Below are 15089 nucleotides of genomic sequence, written 5' to 3'. Positions count from 1 at the left end.
CTTTTCACAAAGTTCTGCCCTTTTTGTTTTTGTCATAACCACAAAACTCACCGTCTCTTCCCCAGATGAGCGTGAGGCGGTGCAGAAGAAGACCTTCACCAAGTGGGTGAACTCCCACCTGTCCAGAGTCTCCTGCAGGATCACCGACCTCTACATGGACCTGAGGGACGGACGCATGCTCATCAAGCTGCTGGAGGTCCTGTCCGGAGAGAAACTGGTGGGTTTCGAGCGCTCTTTGGGGCTTTTATTTTCAAAGGAGAGCAGGGGGGGGGGGGGGGGCGCCTCATGTCCCTCATCTTGTTGCCATTAGAAAAATCCACTTAGTGGTCAAAGTTAAAGGTGTGTTTGTACAATGTATGTATTACATTAGTTTTATAAAGCAGAAAACACTATACATTTCAAATTATTTCAAATATGTCCTCTATTATCTAGGGTAAAAGTAATAACCATCACTTAAATGATATTCATGTAATCTGAGTTTGACTTTACAACATTATAAAACCGATGCCATGATGAGGACTCCCTCTGCTCGTTAAATAATGCACCTTGTTGCATTGAATTCACGGAGTCATTCACGGAGTCATTGTAGCGTCGACCTTCCGTCTGACTCAAACAAGCTGTTGGCGCCTCTGCTCTTATCTACCTGCTTTCAACACGGACTTTATGACTGACAATTATTAACCTGGATTCATCGCTCTCTCCACGTTTACGTCGACCATGACACCCTTTAGAGGGTGAGATAAATGCAAAGGTAAAAAACACATTACTTTGCATTTAAAATGAGTATTTAAGAGGAAACAGACTTTCATGATTCTAATAATGATGCAAATGTGTACAGTGCATTCACATCAGCACGAGGGTACTCCTCAGAAAACCAGCCCTCGGGGATTCCTGGCAAGTCCGTTAATATAAGTGCTGCATTCAAGTGGAAACCTGATTCCATGGAAGTAATCCATGACGACTTCTGCGAATAATTAGTATAACCTCGTATAGTCTGACCTTAAGGAGATGGGGGGGGGGGGGGGGGAGAAACACCTCTCAGTGCAAGAAGTAAAAACTTATATCAAGAGACTTGCCATCCAGGCATTAGTCACAACCAGATGTCCCGTTATTTCTGGGAGACCGTGTGAAAAAGGGAAGCACCGTTACAGTTTGTATTTTCTCCAATCAACCCATTAGGAAATGAGTCCCGTCAGCCATTAAAACAGTGAGCTGCCGTCCTCCATTACGCTGTTAAGCTCGTTGTGTAAGGGGGGGGGGGGGGACTGCTCCATTCACGCGTGCTTCCTGCTGGTTTAGATGATTGGATTACAACATGCTGCTTGTATAGATTCAGGTTATTGTCACATTGGACAGATTTAATTCACTGTGTGGATGAGACGAGGGAAACGTCTGAGCGGCGGAGATACAGTTACTGCCGGTCTGCGGTCACCATGGCAACGGGAATACATGACTGGTGAAACCGTGGAGCTTTGTCTTTCCTGCTCCGCCTCACTGCCGGCGCGTCGAAACAATTGTAAAAGCAATTTAAGGCTTTTAATTTCCCTCGAAAATGGGGGGGGGGGGGGAGGCGTCTCAATCCTTCTGTGCATCTTCAGGAAGTCTAGCTGGTTGGGAACGTGCGTCATAGCAGACGAATTAATGTTGTATAATCCCAGGATGGACTGAAGATACGATTCATTAGTCTGGGTCTCATCGGGCCCGGCTGGTTTCCATCAGCCACCCGGGATCATGTGCTTATTAGAAATGTCCAAGAGGACATAAATATAACTGTGTGAACTCCTGTAGAAACCCTGCTTTAATCTGTAAAGTGTCCTCTGCTCCCTCTCTCTTTCTCACACACACACACACGCACAGTCATGCTGTTTTTCTTTCTGTCCAACTCAAAACTCGCTCAGATTCCCCCCCGCCTCGTGACTTCCAGCGCTGCGAGCCAAACGGCCCTCTTCTTCTCCCCTTTCTTCTCTTCTCTTCCGTCTCTTCGACGTCTTCCGGCCTTTTCACAAAATCTCAAATCGAACAAAGCGAGCGAGAGAGAACGTCTACGATGGTCAGGAATGTATACGTGTGGTTATTTTACGCTTATGTTACGCTTTATTTATTGTGCAGGAGCCAGAGAATCTGTGGCGTCGCGGTCGGTGGGGGGGGGGGGAGTAGTGAGTGAGGGGGGGGGTGACGGCCAGGAATGATGTGTGGAAATGAAGAGAGGGGGAAAAAGCGGATATTAAAATCGAATAAAGCAGAGATGGTGAAGTGGTGAGCGGGAGGGGAGGGGAGGGGGGGGGACGCTGTGGGGGGTGTTGGGGTTGTGAAAGGAGTCATTGAGTGACTTTGAGGGTTCACACGGAGCCAAAGCGCCTGCAGGGGGGGGCTGCAGAAGAGTCTCTGAGCCGGCGGAGGTTTGCGCTCTGCAGAGCTGCTCCGATACGTCTTTCTTCTTTCTTCATTATTCCAAATACGTCGCGACTCGACATCTGGGGACATCGTGTCACTCCGTTCATAAAGAGGGCCAGACAGTGCTGGGGAGAAGTTCACGCTGCTTCCATACCGTGGTGAATGTCTGCAGGAACTTTGTGTTAAATATCAAGTTGTAAAGTCACCAGAAGAGAAATGGTGTTTGAGGAGGTGTGAAGCGGCATGAGATCTTATTTACTCACGTTCCACCCGTCCAAAGAGAGAACTCAGTCAAAATAAACTTGTGTGTGTCTTCTCGACATGTTGTTACTTTCCTTCTGCTCTTTCTCCGGTGTGACCACTCGGAGCAAAGAGGAGGAACCTCGATGCCCAACGTGACGCGGCGCCATGTTTCCGTCTCAAAACGCTTTTCGTTTGCTTTCGTGCAGTAAAAGCTCTGACCTCTGACCTCTGACCTCTGGATCTCTGTGGCTTCACGGAGTCACTGGGAGGCTTTTAGCCTGCGAGGCGCTGTTGAGGTTGTCCGGCGTCCCGGCTGCAGTTTTGATTTTACATGTCAAACAAACGAAGAGAGGGGAAAAGAGAGAGAGAGAGACAAAAGAGTTCTGACAAATAAAGGAAAAAAAAACAAAGAACCTTCATTAGCGCCCGAGGAGACGGAGACGAGATCAAAGGTTTTTGGTCGTCTTTTGAAAGTTTCACCATCAGACAAACTGCTTTATTAGTGATTCTCAGTCGGAAACCCCGGAGTTGGTTTCACGATGACGACCAGAGAGGCCGCGATGTTATTGTTGTTAAGTCTGCGTTGATTGCATCAGTGCTCTGCTTCTCCGGAACATCCTGTGAGTGCAGCCTTCGTCCATCACTTGGACGTAAAGCAGCGCCGCTGTGGACAATGGGACCGAAGTCGAGTGCCAAGTGTTGGAAGAACGTGAACTTTACTGGAGCAGCATCGTGTTCGTCATGTTCTACCTCACTTCCCTTCACAGTGCGGCGCTCTACCTGAAAGCTTCATTTCCTTCACATTTAACAGTAACACATTGCTCCATTAAACAGAGTGTCATTAACACAGAATTATTATATAATACGGTGTACTTTTTAATTCTAAAAGTTGCATCATTGGCAAAAAGCAACTTTTACGAGCAGAGAACTCTTGAAAATGTAAAAAGTCAGCAGCTGTTTTCTTCTTGTTCGCGTTCATTTGACAGCATGAAGCGCTTCCTGTTTGCTGAGAGAGTGTAAAATAAACCCTCGAAACGTGTTTTTTTTTGGTTCCAGCCCAAACCCACCAAGGGTCGGATGAGGATCCACTGCCTGGAGAACGTGGACAAGGCTCTGCAGTTCCTGAAGGAGCAGAGGGTCCACCTGGAGAACATGGGCTCCCACGACATCGTCGACGGCAACCACCGCCTGGTCCTGGGCCTCATCTGGACCATCATCCTCCGCTTCCAGGTAAGAGGGACACCTGCTCGGGGACATGGAGGTGGGTCAGAAGGTCTCCGCTTTCATTCATTAGTTTAGTATTGTTTAAAACTAAATTATAACATGGTGGTTAGCTCTAAGTGTAACTAATAAACTGCCCATTCAGTTGTTAAGTATGACTTGAAAAATCAAAAGTCGCACAGCTGAGTTGATGTCAAATCATTTATAATCTTAAAAGAAAATATAATGTTAAAATTTGATATAAAGATGAAGAGTTTGACGTGGAATCGACTTCACATTTTTCTGTTATTTAGACGTTTCCAAATGACTCCTTTTTTTAAGCCAGAAGATGGTTAAACCGCTCCATTCTTTTTTTCTGCTCAAACCCATTTAATGACAAACCGAACCCACTCGTCATCTACTGTACGTCGATGGCTGGGGTGATGTCATCATCGGGGACAGTGAACAGTTGGCGGCGAAAAAGATTTATTTTTTTTCTAAGCCGCGAGGATTAAACGAGTGTTTTTTAAAATCCGGCCGTGGGGAGCGATGGAGCCGAGTGACAGCGGGACGCGTGTGTGTGTCTCTCAGATCCAGGACATCAGCGTGGAGACGGAGGACAACAAGGAGAAGAAGTCGGCCAAAGACGCCCTGCTGCTCTGGTGTCAGATGAAGACCGCGGGGTGAGAGGCCGTGTCCCCCCCCCCCCCCCCCCCCTTCCACCTCCCCGAGCGAATGGAAAGTGACGAGCTGTGAATTCCTCTCTCTTCCAGGTATCCGAATGTCAACATCCACAACTTCAGCACCAGCTGGAGGGACGGGATGGCCTTCAACGCCATCATCCACAAACACAGGTACTTCTGCTAGTAACAGCACTACTAGTGTGGCTTCATTTTACTGCATCGATTTGGGTCTGAAGGTCAGTGGAAGCGCTTTTATTTTATCCCCGCTTGTAGCATCGCTGATCTTTTGTGGAGCTTTATTTTTAAATCATAAAGGAGCTGCGTGCGAGAACAACGAGAAACATTTGACACAAAAGTACCTTTTTAAGCGGCGACCATCGTTGCTAACCACGAACACAAGAGGCCCGAGCCTCGCGTCACCCTTCATGTCCCAGACAGGCTCGTCTTTAATGGCGGTCAGCTGATCAGTCAGCAGGCCGCTGCCCTGCAACCAAACGAAAACGGCTTGAATCGCGTCTTTATGCGCAGTGCAGTCGGTCATGTCGAGAACAGTCACGCAGCGGATGGGGGGAGGGAGTTACTACGGTTTTTTTTCTTCGGTTTTTGGAGCAGTTCAACAGGGGACTCGATGACAGGCAGTGAAACTGAACCCGAGTCCCACATCCACAGGAGGCCAATGTGCCAACGTTCAAATGTGTTTAATAAACAAATTGGTAATGAGGAGGTTTTTTCTTCTTCACAGAATCACCATTTAATTCTAAATAAATTAGATACAAATGAACGTATTTACTTGAGACTCCGCCTCCTACGAGGGAACTCCTCTTGACTACAGCTCGTATGTCAACCATATTATTTTTATTCATCACTAATCAGTTACTTGTTTTTGGTCTTTCTTTGTTGACCTCTTCAGACCGGACCTGATCGACTTTGATAAGCTGAAGAAATCAAACGCTCACCACAACCTGCAGAATGCGTTCAACCTAGCCGAGCAGCACCTGGGCCTCACCAAGCTGCTGGATGCTGAGGGTGAGGGAGGACACACACACACACACACTCCTGCATATGCTCCCTGACCTTTGACCCTGTGTGTTTGTGTGTGCAGACATCAGTGTGGACCACCCCGATGAGAAGTCCATCATCACCTACGTGGTGACCTACTACCACTACTTCTCCAAGATGAAGGCGCTGAAGGTGGAGGGGAAGCGAATCGGAAAGGTGACCAAACCCTTCATAACACCTCAGTCTCCCCACGCTGTTGTTTGTTGTTGTTGTTGTTGTCTTTAAACACATTTCTCCTCCCCGTGGTGTTTTCCAGGTTCTGGACAACGCCGTCGAGACGGAGAAGATGATCGAGAAGTACGAGTCTCTGGCGTCGGACCTGCTGGAGTGGATCGAGCAGACCATCATCATCCTCAACAACAGGAAGTTTGCCAACTCTCTGGTGGGCGTCCAGCAGCAGCTGCAGGCCTTCAACACCTACCGCACAGTGGAGAAACCCCCAAAGTCAGTACACACACACACACACACACACACACACACATAGTTTTGATGGATTAGTCTTTTTTTTGGTTGAACAAAATGTCTGAAACTAAAGCGTGTCACGTGACTGTGTGTGTGTTTGTGTGCAGGTTCACGGAGAAGGGGAACCTGGAGGTTCTTCTGTTCACCATCCAGAGTAAGATGAGGGCCAACAACCAGAAGGTTTACACTCCTCGAGAGGGCAAGCTCATCTCCGACATCAACAAGGTCCGTTATCGAAGGATACTTTAAAACTTAACTCATGGATGTTTCATTATTCATCGCTCGTGTGGCTGTTTTGCTGATGTTTGTGTGTGTGTGCGTTTGTTTTAGGCATGGGAGCGTCTGGAGAAGGCGGAGCACGAGCGGGAGCTGGCTCTGAGGACGGAGCTGATCCGTCAGGAGAAGCTGGAGCAGCTCGCCCGGCGCTTCGACCGCAAGGCGGCCATGAGGGAGACGTGGCTGAGCGAGAACCAGCGGCTGGTCTCCCAGGTAACGCACGCGTCGCTGTCACATCCTCCTCCAGCTCATGGAAGAAGCTATAATGTATCCATAAAGGTCTAGATGATAACATCTTGTCCATATGTTTCTCTATCCGCCCACTGTGTCCTCCCTTCACCCCCCTTGGATCTCTGCCTTTCGTTGTCTCCTTTCTTCTCTCCTCTTCTGTTTCCTTTCCTCTCTCCTGGCTCCTTTTTCTTTCCTCATCTCCTGCCTTTTTCCCGTGTTTTTTTAATTCTTCTTCCTTGTCTACTTTTTCTCTTCTTGTTTTCTCCCCCTTTTTCCTCCCATCCTCTCCGTGTGTCCTTTTTCCTCCGTCCTCTTCCAGGATAACTTTGGATTTGACCTCCAGGCCGTAGAGGCTGCTACTAAGAAACATGAAGCCATAGAAACGGACATAGCGGCCTACGAGGAGCGAGTTCAGGTCAGTTCACCAACCGCTTCGGACAGAATCAGTTTGAAATAAGCTCAGAAAAGCCGTTATAATTACTGTGGTTATTGTGTAACTATTTACTACTCTTTACTACAACCCTTTCCCATATTCAATCAGATATTTCTAATGTCTTACTTTTTAGGTTTTTACAATTAAACTGTTTGTAGTATTTATTACTAATTTTAAAATTCAGTTTCAAAGTACACAAAGCAGGTGAGACCCGTCTCCTGTCGTCCATTCATCCCTCTTTCCCTTCTGGCGCAGGCGGTGGTTTCCGTGGCCAAGGAGATGGAGTCTGAGAATTACCACGACATCAAACGCATCACGGCCAGGAAGGACAACGTGATCCGACTGTGGGAGTACCTGCTGGAGCTGCTGAAGGCCCGCAGGCTGAGGCTGGAGCTGACCCTGGGCCTGCAGAGGGTCTTCCAGGAGATGCTCTACATCATGGACTGGATGGACGAGATGAAGGTACGGAAGAGGATTGTAAAAACAGATCTTGGGCCACAAACACTTCATCCTCATCAGTGCACTGGTCTGTCTCATTCATTGATGCTTTAGCCTTTGACCCCGACCTCACTCTCTCTCTCTCTCCTCCCCTGCAGATGATGCTGCTCTCTCAGGATTACGGGAAACACCTGCTGGGTGTGGAGGACCTGCTGCAGAAACACGCCCTGGTGGAGGCCGACATCAGCATCCAGGCCGACCGCGTCCGAAACGTCAACCGCAACGCTCAGAAGTTTGCCGACGACATGGACGGTGAGACTTGGACCGGGGGGACATTTTGGATTTATTGTTGTACAGCCTTGCTCCTTTCAGCCGGAAATGGATGAGCGCGATGATGATGATGATGATGATGATCATATTTCCTCAGGTTACAAGCCCTGTGACCCTCAGATCATCAGGGATCGGGTCGCTCACATGGATTTCTGCTACCAGGAGCTGAGTCAGCTGGCGGCTGAGCGGAGGGGTCGCCTCGAAGAGTCCCGCCGCCTCTGGAAGTTCTTCTGGGAAATGGCCGAAGAGGTTTATTTTTATTTTTATTTTCTCTAATATTGAGAGGTTAAGTTTTTGATGCACAGGTGGGCTTCAAAAGAGTCAGAAACTAAAGGTTTGATGTAACTGAGGCCTTGATGTGTGTGTGTGTGTGTGTGTGTGTGTGTGTGTGTGTAGGAGGGCTGGATCAGGGAGAAGGAGCAGATCCTCTCCTCCGAGGATTATGGGAAGGATCTGACGGGAGCGCTCCGTCTGCTGAGTCAGCACAAAGCCTTCGAGGACGAGATGAGCGGGCGAGCCGCCCACCTGCAGCAGACGATCAAACAGGGCGAGGAGCTGGTGGCCAACAACCACTTTGGAGCCGACAAGATCAAGGAGCGCATCCAGGACATCCAGGTACGCCGCACCTGAACCAGGAAGCCTCCGAATAGTCTCAGAATGGCTTTTATATTTCAAGCATGAAAAGGTATTTAACTGCCTTTAATGAATCATTTAGAGCAGTGTTTCTCAACTGGTGGGTCGCGACCCACTAAGGGGTAATGGTGGGTCCCGGAGCCAGACAAGTTGAGAACCACTGATTTAGAGGTCTATAGATTTAAATGACTTCAAGTAGGCTGGATTTACAAACATCAATACTGTATCTGCCATTCTACCTTCATGTACTTGGGGAATTTTATGTTTTTTTTTAAACCTATTTAAATTCTTATGAAAATCTAGTCATCAGGTTTTATTCTGAAATTTCGAAATTGTCTCCTGTCACGCATATGCTGATGTCTTGTGGGGTTTAAATGGGCACACATTAATTATTTGATTCATCAAAATAGATTGTTAGTGATATACTTAAGAGTTTAATTTATTGGCCTTATCAGAAAGAAATTATATAAAAGTCCTTTAAACAAAATTGTAATAACTTAAATCTGTGGCATCATTTCCTCCTTCATTTCCTCTGTCCTTAGGAGCAGTGGGCGGCTCTGGAGCGTCTCTCCGCCGTCCGTAAAGCTCGTCTGCAGGAGGCCTGCAACCAGCACCAGTTTCAGGTGAAAACCCTCCTCCTGGATCGGTTTTAGTTTCTGACACTATTCAGTTATTTTGTAGTTATTCACGCGGCAAAAAGGAACCAAAAAGCAGCGTCCGTTATTCTGTTCTGCGGGATCCGCCGTGAAGAAAGTGAGACATTTAAACCTTTTTTTTGTCTCCCCCGCCGCAGGCCGACGCCGACGACATCGACACGTGGATGCTGGACGTGCTGCGCATCGTCTCCAGCGTGGACGTCGGCCACGACGAGTTCTCCACGCAGGCCCTGGTGAAGAAACACAAGGACGTGGCCGAGGAGATCGGAAGCTACCGGCCCGTCATCGAGGCGCTCCACGAGCAGTCCGGCACGCTGCCGCCCGAGAAGGCCAAGTCCGAGGAGGTGAGGCCTGCCGCAGCAACACCCCCCCCTCGCCACCCTCTGTGGGGATCCAAGAATGGGAGCCAATCCTCTTCTGACGGGCTCTTGCAGGTCCAGAGCCGGCTGGCGGGCATCGAGGAGCGCTACAAGGAGGTGGTGGAGCTGACGCGCCTCCGGAAGCAGGCGCTGCAGGACGCCCTGGCGCTCTACAAGATGCTGAGCGAGGCCAGCGCCTGCGAGGTGTGGATCGACGAGAAGGAGCAGTGGCTCAACAGCATGGACATCCCCGAGAAGCTGGAGGACCTGGAGGTGGTGCAGCACCGGTGAGGGTCATAAAATGAGACGATACAGCGGTAAAAAAAACAACTGTTTATCGAACGGATACAGTGTTAAAGAGACAGGATTTAGCCTTTGCTGACCTCTAGTGGTTGCAGTTCTCACCTCGCTGCAGTGATGAACAGGTGTACCTCAGGACTCTGTGACATCACTGCTGTGTGGCAACAAGTTAAACAAACCTCGAGCTTCCAATTACTCTTTAAACATACTTAAAAACTGCATTTCCCTTTAAAGAAACTGTTAACCTGCTGCATGTCTTCACTGGGGAACCGCTAATCCCAGTCGAGTCTTTTACATGGGGGGGGGGGACCGCTGGCCCCCCTGGGTGGTGCATTCATGGACACGTATGAATTGAGCAATTCACTTAATTTGACTGGATTCCGTAATAAAACTGTGTGTGTGTGTGTGTGTGTGTGTATTTTTAGGCCGCTGGTTACACAGTTTGTTCACAGAAGCTTCTGGTTTTCAGCCACTTGTTTCTCCATATTGTTAAACCGCACAGCTGCACATGGACCATTTCCCAGAAGCTGTGTGTGATTTCTGCTGAAATTTGCCACTTGGCTCCTACCAAAGAGCATTATTTTTAGAAACTGTCATCACAAGCCTTTATTTATTTTATGTATAATAAAATCATCTTATGGTGAGATTCAGCTTTTTGCGTTCCAGATTCCACATTCACCAGAAACTGTAAGCTTCAGCAGAACAGTGACTTTAATAAAACTTTAATGAAAAAAAAAAAAGGTAGTTTTATGATCTCCGGTCTGAGACCATCTGGGAGCTTTAGTTACATAACTCTACACAGCAAAGTCTTTATTAAATTACTGTAGTCACATGGAGAAAAATATTTAGGTAATGAAAGAGCAAAGTCTGCTTCAAGAACACTGGATCAGTTTGTTTTACTGAATGTTAAACATAATAGAATATTATATATATATATATACACACATATATATATATACACATATATATTGAATACTGTTTCTTTGTGCAGCTTTGAGAGTCTGGAGCCGGAGATGAACAACCAGGCGTCCCGAGTTGCCGTGGTGAACCAGGTTGCTAGGCAACTGATCCACTGCGGACATCCCAGCGAGAAGGAGATCAAGACCCAGCAGGACAAACTCAACACCAGGTAATCCACCTGGGATCAAGACATCTCGTATACTGGGATTAGAAGGTCTTTATTCAGTATTTAAGATTATAGTGGAAGGGAAAACCAAACAACATAATTAAGTCTATAGAAAGGAAAGTTCACTGAAATAACAGGATCTAAACTTCTATTACACAAAAGTTTGGACTTTAAATACACTTTTAATAAGTGATCAGAGGAAGGTGGGTTTTTTTTATGCTGATGGTGTCTCCGTCCGTCCAGGTGGAGTCAGTTCAGAGACCTGGTGGACCAGAAGAAGGACAGTCTGAGCTCCGCCCTGGGAGTCCAGAACTACCACCTGGAGTGCAACGAGACCAAGTCCTGGATCAAAGAGAAGACCAAGGTACCGACGGAACCAGTCACAGCAGAGAGAGACGCGCAGCAAAGACGCTGCGTCTCTTATGATGAAAACCGCAAAATGCTTCTCGCTTAACTCCACCCCCCCCTCCCGTCGCCGCAGGTGATCGAGTCCACCCAGGAGCTCGGGAACGACCTGGCCGGCGTCATGGCGCTGCAGAGGAAGCTGACGGGGATGGAGCGCGACCTGGCCGCCATCGAGGACAAGCTGGGCGACCTGGGGAAGGAGGCGGAGCGCCTGGCCTCGGAGCACCCGGATCAGTCGGAGGCCATCAAGGGCCGCCTGGCCGGGATCACCGCCGTCTGGGACGAGATGAAGGTGGGCGCCGCCCCCCGCCCCGTGGGCCCCTCTCTCCTGCTCTGAGAAAGGGGATATCTGACCACCCCTTTCTTGTTTGCAGGACACCATGAAGAACCGGGAGGAGTCTCTGGGCGAGGCCAGCAAGCTGCAGCAGTTCCTGCGCGACCTGGACGACTTCCAGTCGTGGCTGTCGCGCACGCAGACGGCCATCGCCTCCGAGGACATGCCCAACACGCTGGCCGAGGCCGAGAAGCTGCTGGCCCAGCACGAGAACATCAAGAACGAAATCCGCAACTACGAGGAGGACTACCAGAAGATGCGGGACATGGGCGAGACGGTGACGCAGGGCCAGACGGACGCGCAGTACATGTTCCTGCGCCAGCGGCTGCAGGCGCTGGACACCGGCTGGAACGAGCTGCACAAGATGTGGGAGAACCGGCAGAACCTGCTGTCCCAGTCGCACGCCTACCAGCTGTTCCTCAGGGACACCAAGCAGGCCGAGGCCTTCCTCAACAACCAGGTAGGCCTGTGATGTCGTCGCGGTGGTCACCTGACTTCTCACCTGAAGGAGGTCAGCGGCTGCCACCAAGTGGCAGACGCCCCTTCGTTACGTAAAACAAGTCGTGCTCCAAAGGCATCAGAACCTGATTGGCTGTGACCGTTGCGCCTCAGGAGTACGTGCTGGCCCACACCGAGATGCCCGGCACCCTGGAGGCCGCCGAGGCCGCCATCAAGAAGCAGGAGGACTTCATGACCACCATGGACGCCAACGAGGAGAAGATCGGCGGCGTGGTCGACACCGGGCGCCGCCTGGTCACCGACGGCAACATCAACGCGGAGCGCGCCCAGGAGAAGGTGGACTCCATCGACCAGAGGTGAGCGAGCCCGTCTGTCCTGCCCCGGGGGCGTCCGCCGTCGCGCTTGGTTCTGAGCGCCGCTGACTTGAATGTTGTTTCCCCGCAGACACAAGAAGAACCGAGCGGCCGCCAGCGACCTGCTGACCAGGCTGAAGGACAACAGAGACCTGCAGAGGTTCCTGCAGGACTGCCAGGAGGTAAACTACGGATGCTTCTTACAGAAAGCGGTCCGGCGAGTCCCCCCCCCCCACCCGAGATAACCCCCGTGTGTGTGTGTGTGTGTCTGTGCGTCTTCAGCTGTCCCTGTGGATCAACGAGAAGATGCTGACGGCCCAGGACATGTCCTACGACGAGGCCAGGAACCTCCACAGCAAGTGGCTGAAGCACCAGGCCTTCATGGCCGAGCTGCAGTCCAACAAGGAGTGGCTGGACAAGATCGACAAGGTCTGCACGCGTCGCTACTTGTCCCCGTAGATCGAATCAAACGAAGTCGCTCGCGTTTTTTGGTCACCGGAAAACTGAAGCGCGGCGCTTGTCTCACAGGACGGGCAGGCGCTGATGGCGGAGAAGCCCGAGACGGAGGACATGGTGAAGGAGAAGCTGTCGTCCCTGAAGACCATGTGGGAGGAGCTGGAGTCCACCACCCAGACCAAGGCCAAGTGCCTGTTCGACGCCAACAAGGCGGAGCTCTTCACCCAGAGCTGCGCCGACCTCGACAAGTGGCTGGCCGGCCTGGACGGGCAGCTGCAGTCCGACGACTACGGCAAAGACCTGACCTCCGTCAACATCCTGCTGAAGAAGCAGCAGGTGAGGAGCACGTTCGCCGCACGTTGGCGGCGTCTGAAAGATGAGCTTTTCTTCTCCTGTCCGTCTTTTCTTGAGGTCTGCGCTGTAATTTCTACTGCGTGCACGTGTGTGCTGGAGAGAGAGATCAGCAGAGTCTCGTCTTCCTCTCCTCCTCGTCTTCCTCTCTGCTCTGCCGTTGGTTGTTTATTTGTCGTCTGGGAAGCCGTTTGCAGTGTAATTGCGGTCTGGCTGCCGGAAGATGATTCTCTCTTTGCTTTTTGTCTTTGTATCCTTGAACTGTTTTTTGGAGGTTGTGCATTTTAACCGAAGATGAGACGACAATTCTGAAGCGTCTTTTTATCTTTTTAAAAAAGGTGTTTTCTTTCCTCATTTCCTTATTTGTTTATTTCATTCAAAGGGAACCACACTTGTGATCCTTCTATTGAATTCTAGTCTTATCCAAATTAATTTCATTTAAAATTATATTTTTGTCATAATTATTTTCATACCAAGTTTGTATTTCTAAGGAGATTTTCTCCTCATCTTCACGTGTTTTGATTTATTTGGTCAAAGAAATCTTAATCTCCTTATCTCCAAAAGAGCTGGTTTGAAGCTGCTTTTATTACATTTTAGAATTATAAGAACGAAACAAATGTTTTTTTATATATTTGTTTTGTTTAATCTGAGCATTAAGATTCATTCTCCCATCCTTATCTCTGTATCTTAACGAGTGCGTTCCGTCTGACCCGTGAACCGTCCTCCTCCAGATCCTGGAGAGCCAGGTGGAGGTGCGTCAGAAGGAGGTGGGGGAGCTGCAGGGCCAGTCGCAGGCCCTCAGCCGCGAGGGGAAAGGCTCCGACGAGGTGGACGGCCAGAGGATCAGCGTGGAGAAGAAGTTCCAGTCCCTCCAGGACCCCCTGAAGAAGAGAAGGGACAACCTCATGGCCTCCCGCGAGATCCACCAGTTCAACCGGGACGTGGAAGACGAGATCGTAAGTGGAGGAAGAGGGCCGACCTTTAACCCCTCCCATGTTATACGGGTGCAGTAGTACTACTGGGTGGCCATGATGGTAGTTTTAGTAAACTTAAACTTCCTTCTGGTCTCCAGCTGTGGGTTGAGGAGAGGATGCCTCTGGCCACGTCCACCGACCACGGCAACAACCTGCAGACCGTCCAGCTGGCCATCAAGAAGAACCAGGTACCGCCCGCTCCCCTCCCCCCCCCCCCTCCCCTCCCCCCGAAGCTGCTTGCATAACCGCTGCCTTGACCTCTGACCCGCTCAGACCCTGCAGAAGGAGATCGTGGGCCACCAGCCGCGCTACGACGACATCTTCCAGCGCAGCCAGCACGTCCTGCGGGAGAACGGCCCCACGGCCGAGCTGATCCGCCGGCGCCTCGCCGAGCTGCAGTCGCTGTGGGAGCAGATCAGGAAGGAGACTGAGAAGCGCCACACGAGGCTCAGCGAGGCCCACGAGGCCCAGCAGTACTACTTCGACGCCGCCGAGGCCGAGGCCTGGATGAGCGAACAGGAGCTCTACATGATGTCCGAGGAGAAGGCCAAGGTGAGGGTCGGAGGTCAAAAGGGTCGAGGACGCGATGGAGGAAGTGTTCAGATCCTTCGCTTAGTAAAACGGAATGATTGTAATAATGTATTACGAAACACGAAGAAGTAAACTCATGTTGACATAACACTTTGTTAACCCTTAACCCTCATTGGTTTGGCTTCGGCCCGTCGGTGCACATTTTTGACTCTGTTTTTAAAGATTCTCATCCCGAGAGATGTTCTCAGCTTCGTTCTGTTTTAAATTTGATCCGAGAGGTTTTTAGTTTCAGTGGTTCAGTTGTTTGTTTCCTTTTAAAGGTCGAACCTTTTGGGAAAAGCCCATCTTACCGCTGTGCCTCAAGGATTTAAATCACTACCAATCAGACTGTTGAAGTCCCTTA

General features: G+C 49.9%; 1 protein-coding gene across 3 annotated transcripts in view; it reads left to right on the top strand.

Moving 5' to 3' along the window:
- The window catches only part of sptbn1 (spectrin, beta, non-erythrocytic 1), a 63995-nt gene that overhangs the window by 35670 nt on the left and 13236 nt on the right, over nt 1-15089 (top strand). For all 3 annotated transcript variants that reach the window (XM_062566660.1, XM_037465926.2, XM_062566661.1), the window contains 28 exons: nt 66-217; nt 3694-3867; nt 4429-4520; nt 4611-4691; nt 5431-5546; nt 5623-5735; nt 5836-6023; nt 6149-6266; nt 6372-6530; nt 6868-6963; nt 7237-7443; nt 7578-7731; nt 7847-7998; nt 8146-8364; nt 8925-9005; nt 9176-9382; nt 9473-9684; nt 10689-10826; nt 11067-11187; nt 11305-11520; nt 11603-12022; nt 12175-12377; nt 12466-12556; nt 12657-12803; nt 12903-13166; nt 13913-14137; nt 14254-14343; nt 14429-14707. In XM_062566660.1, coding sequence (XP_062422644.1) covers nt 66-217; nt 3694-3867; nt 4429-4520; nt 4611-4691; nt 5431-5546; nt 5623-5735; nt 5836-6023; nt 6149-6266; nt 6372-6530; nt 6868-6963; nt 7237-7443; nt 7578-7731; nt 7847-7998; nt 8146-8364; nt 8925-9005; nt 9176-9382; nt 9473-9684; nt 10689-10826; nt 11067-11187; nt 11305-11520; nt 11603-12022; nt 12175-12377; nt 12466-12556; nt 12657-12803; nt 12903-13166; nt 13913-14137; nt 14254-14343; nt 14429-14707 — 4715 coding nt within the window. The remainder of the gene's footprint in view (nt 1-65; nt 218-3693; nt 3868-4428; nt 4521-4610; nt 4692-5430; nt 5547-5622; nt 5736-5835; nt 6024-6148; nt 6267-6371; nt 6531-6867; nt 6964-7236; nt 7444-7577; nt 7732-7846; nt 7999-8145; nt 8365-8924; nt 9006-9175; nt 9383-9472; nt 9685-10688; nt 10827-11066; nt 11188-11304; nt 11521-11602; nt 12023-12174; nt 12378-12465; nt 12557-12656; nt 12804-12902; nt 13167-13912; nt 14138-14253; nt 14344-14428; nt 14708-15089) is intronic.

Source organism: Pungitius pungitius, chromosome 13, assembly GCF_949316345.1.
Source record: "Pungitius pungitius chromosome 13, fPunPun2.1, whole genome shotgun sequence".
NCBI lineage: Eukaryota > Metazoa > Chordata > Actinopteri > Perciformes > Gasterosteidae > Pungitius > Pungitius pungitius.
Note: the sequence above shows the minus strand (reverse complement) of the source record. Positions and strands in the feature narration are given on the sequence as shown.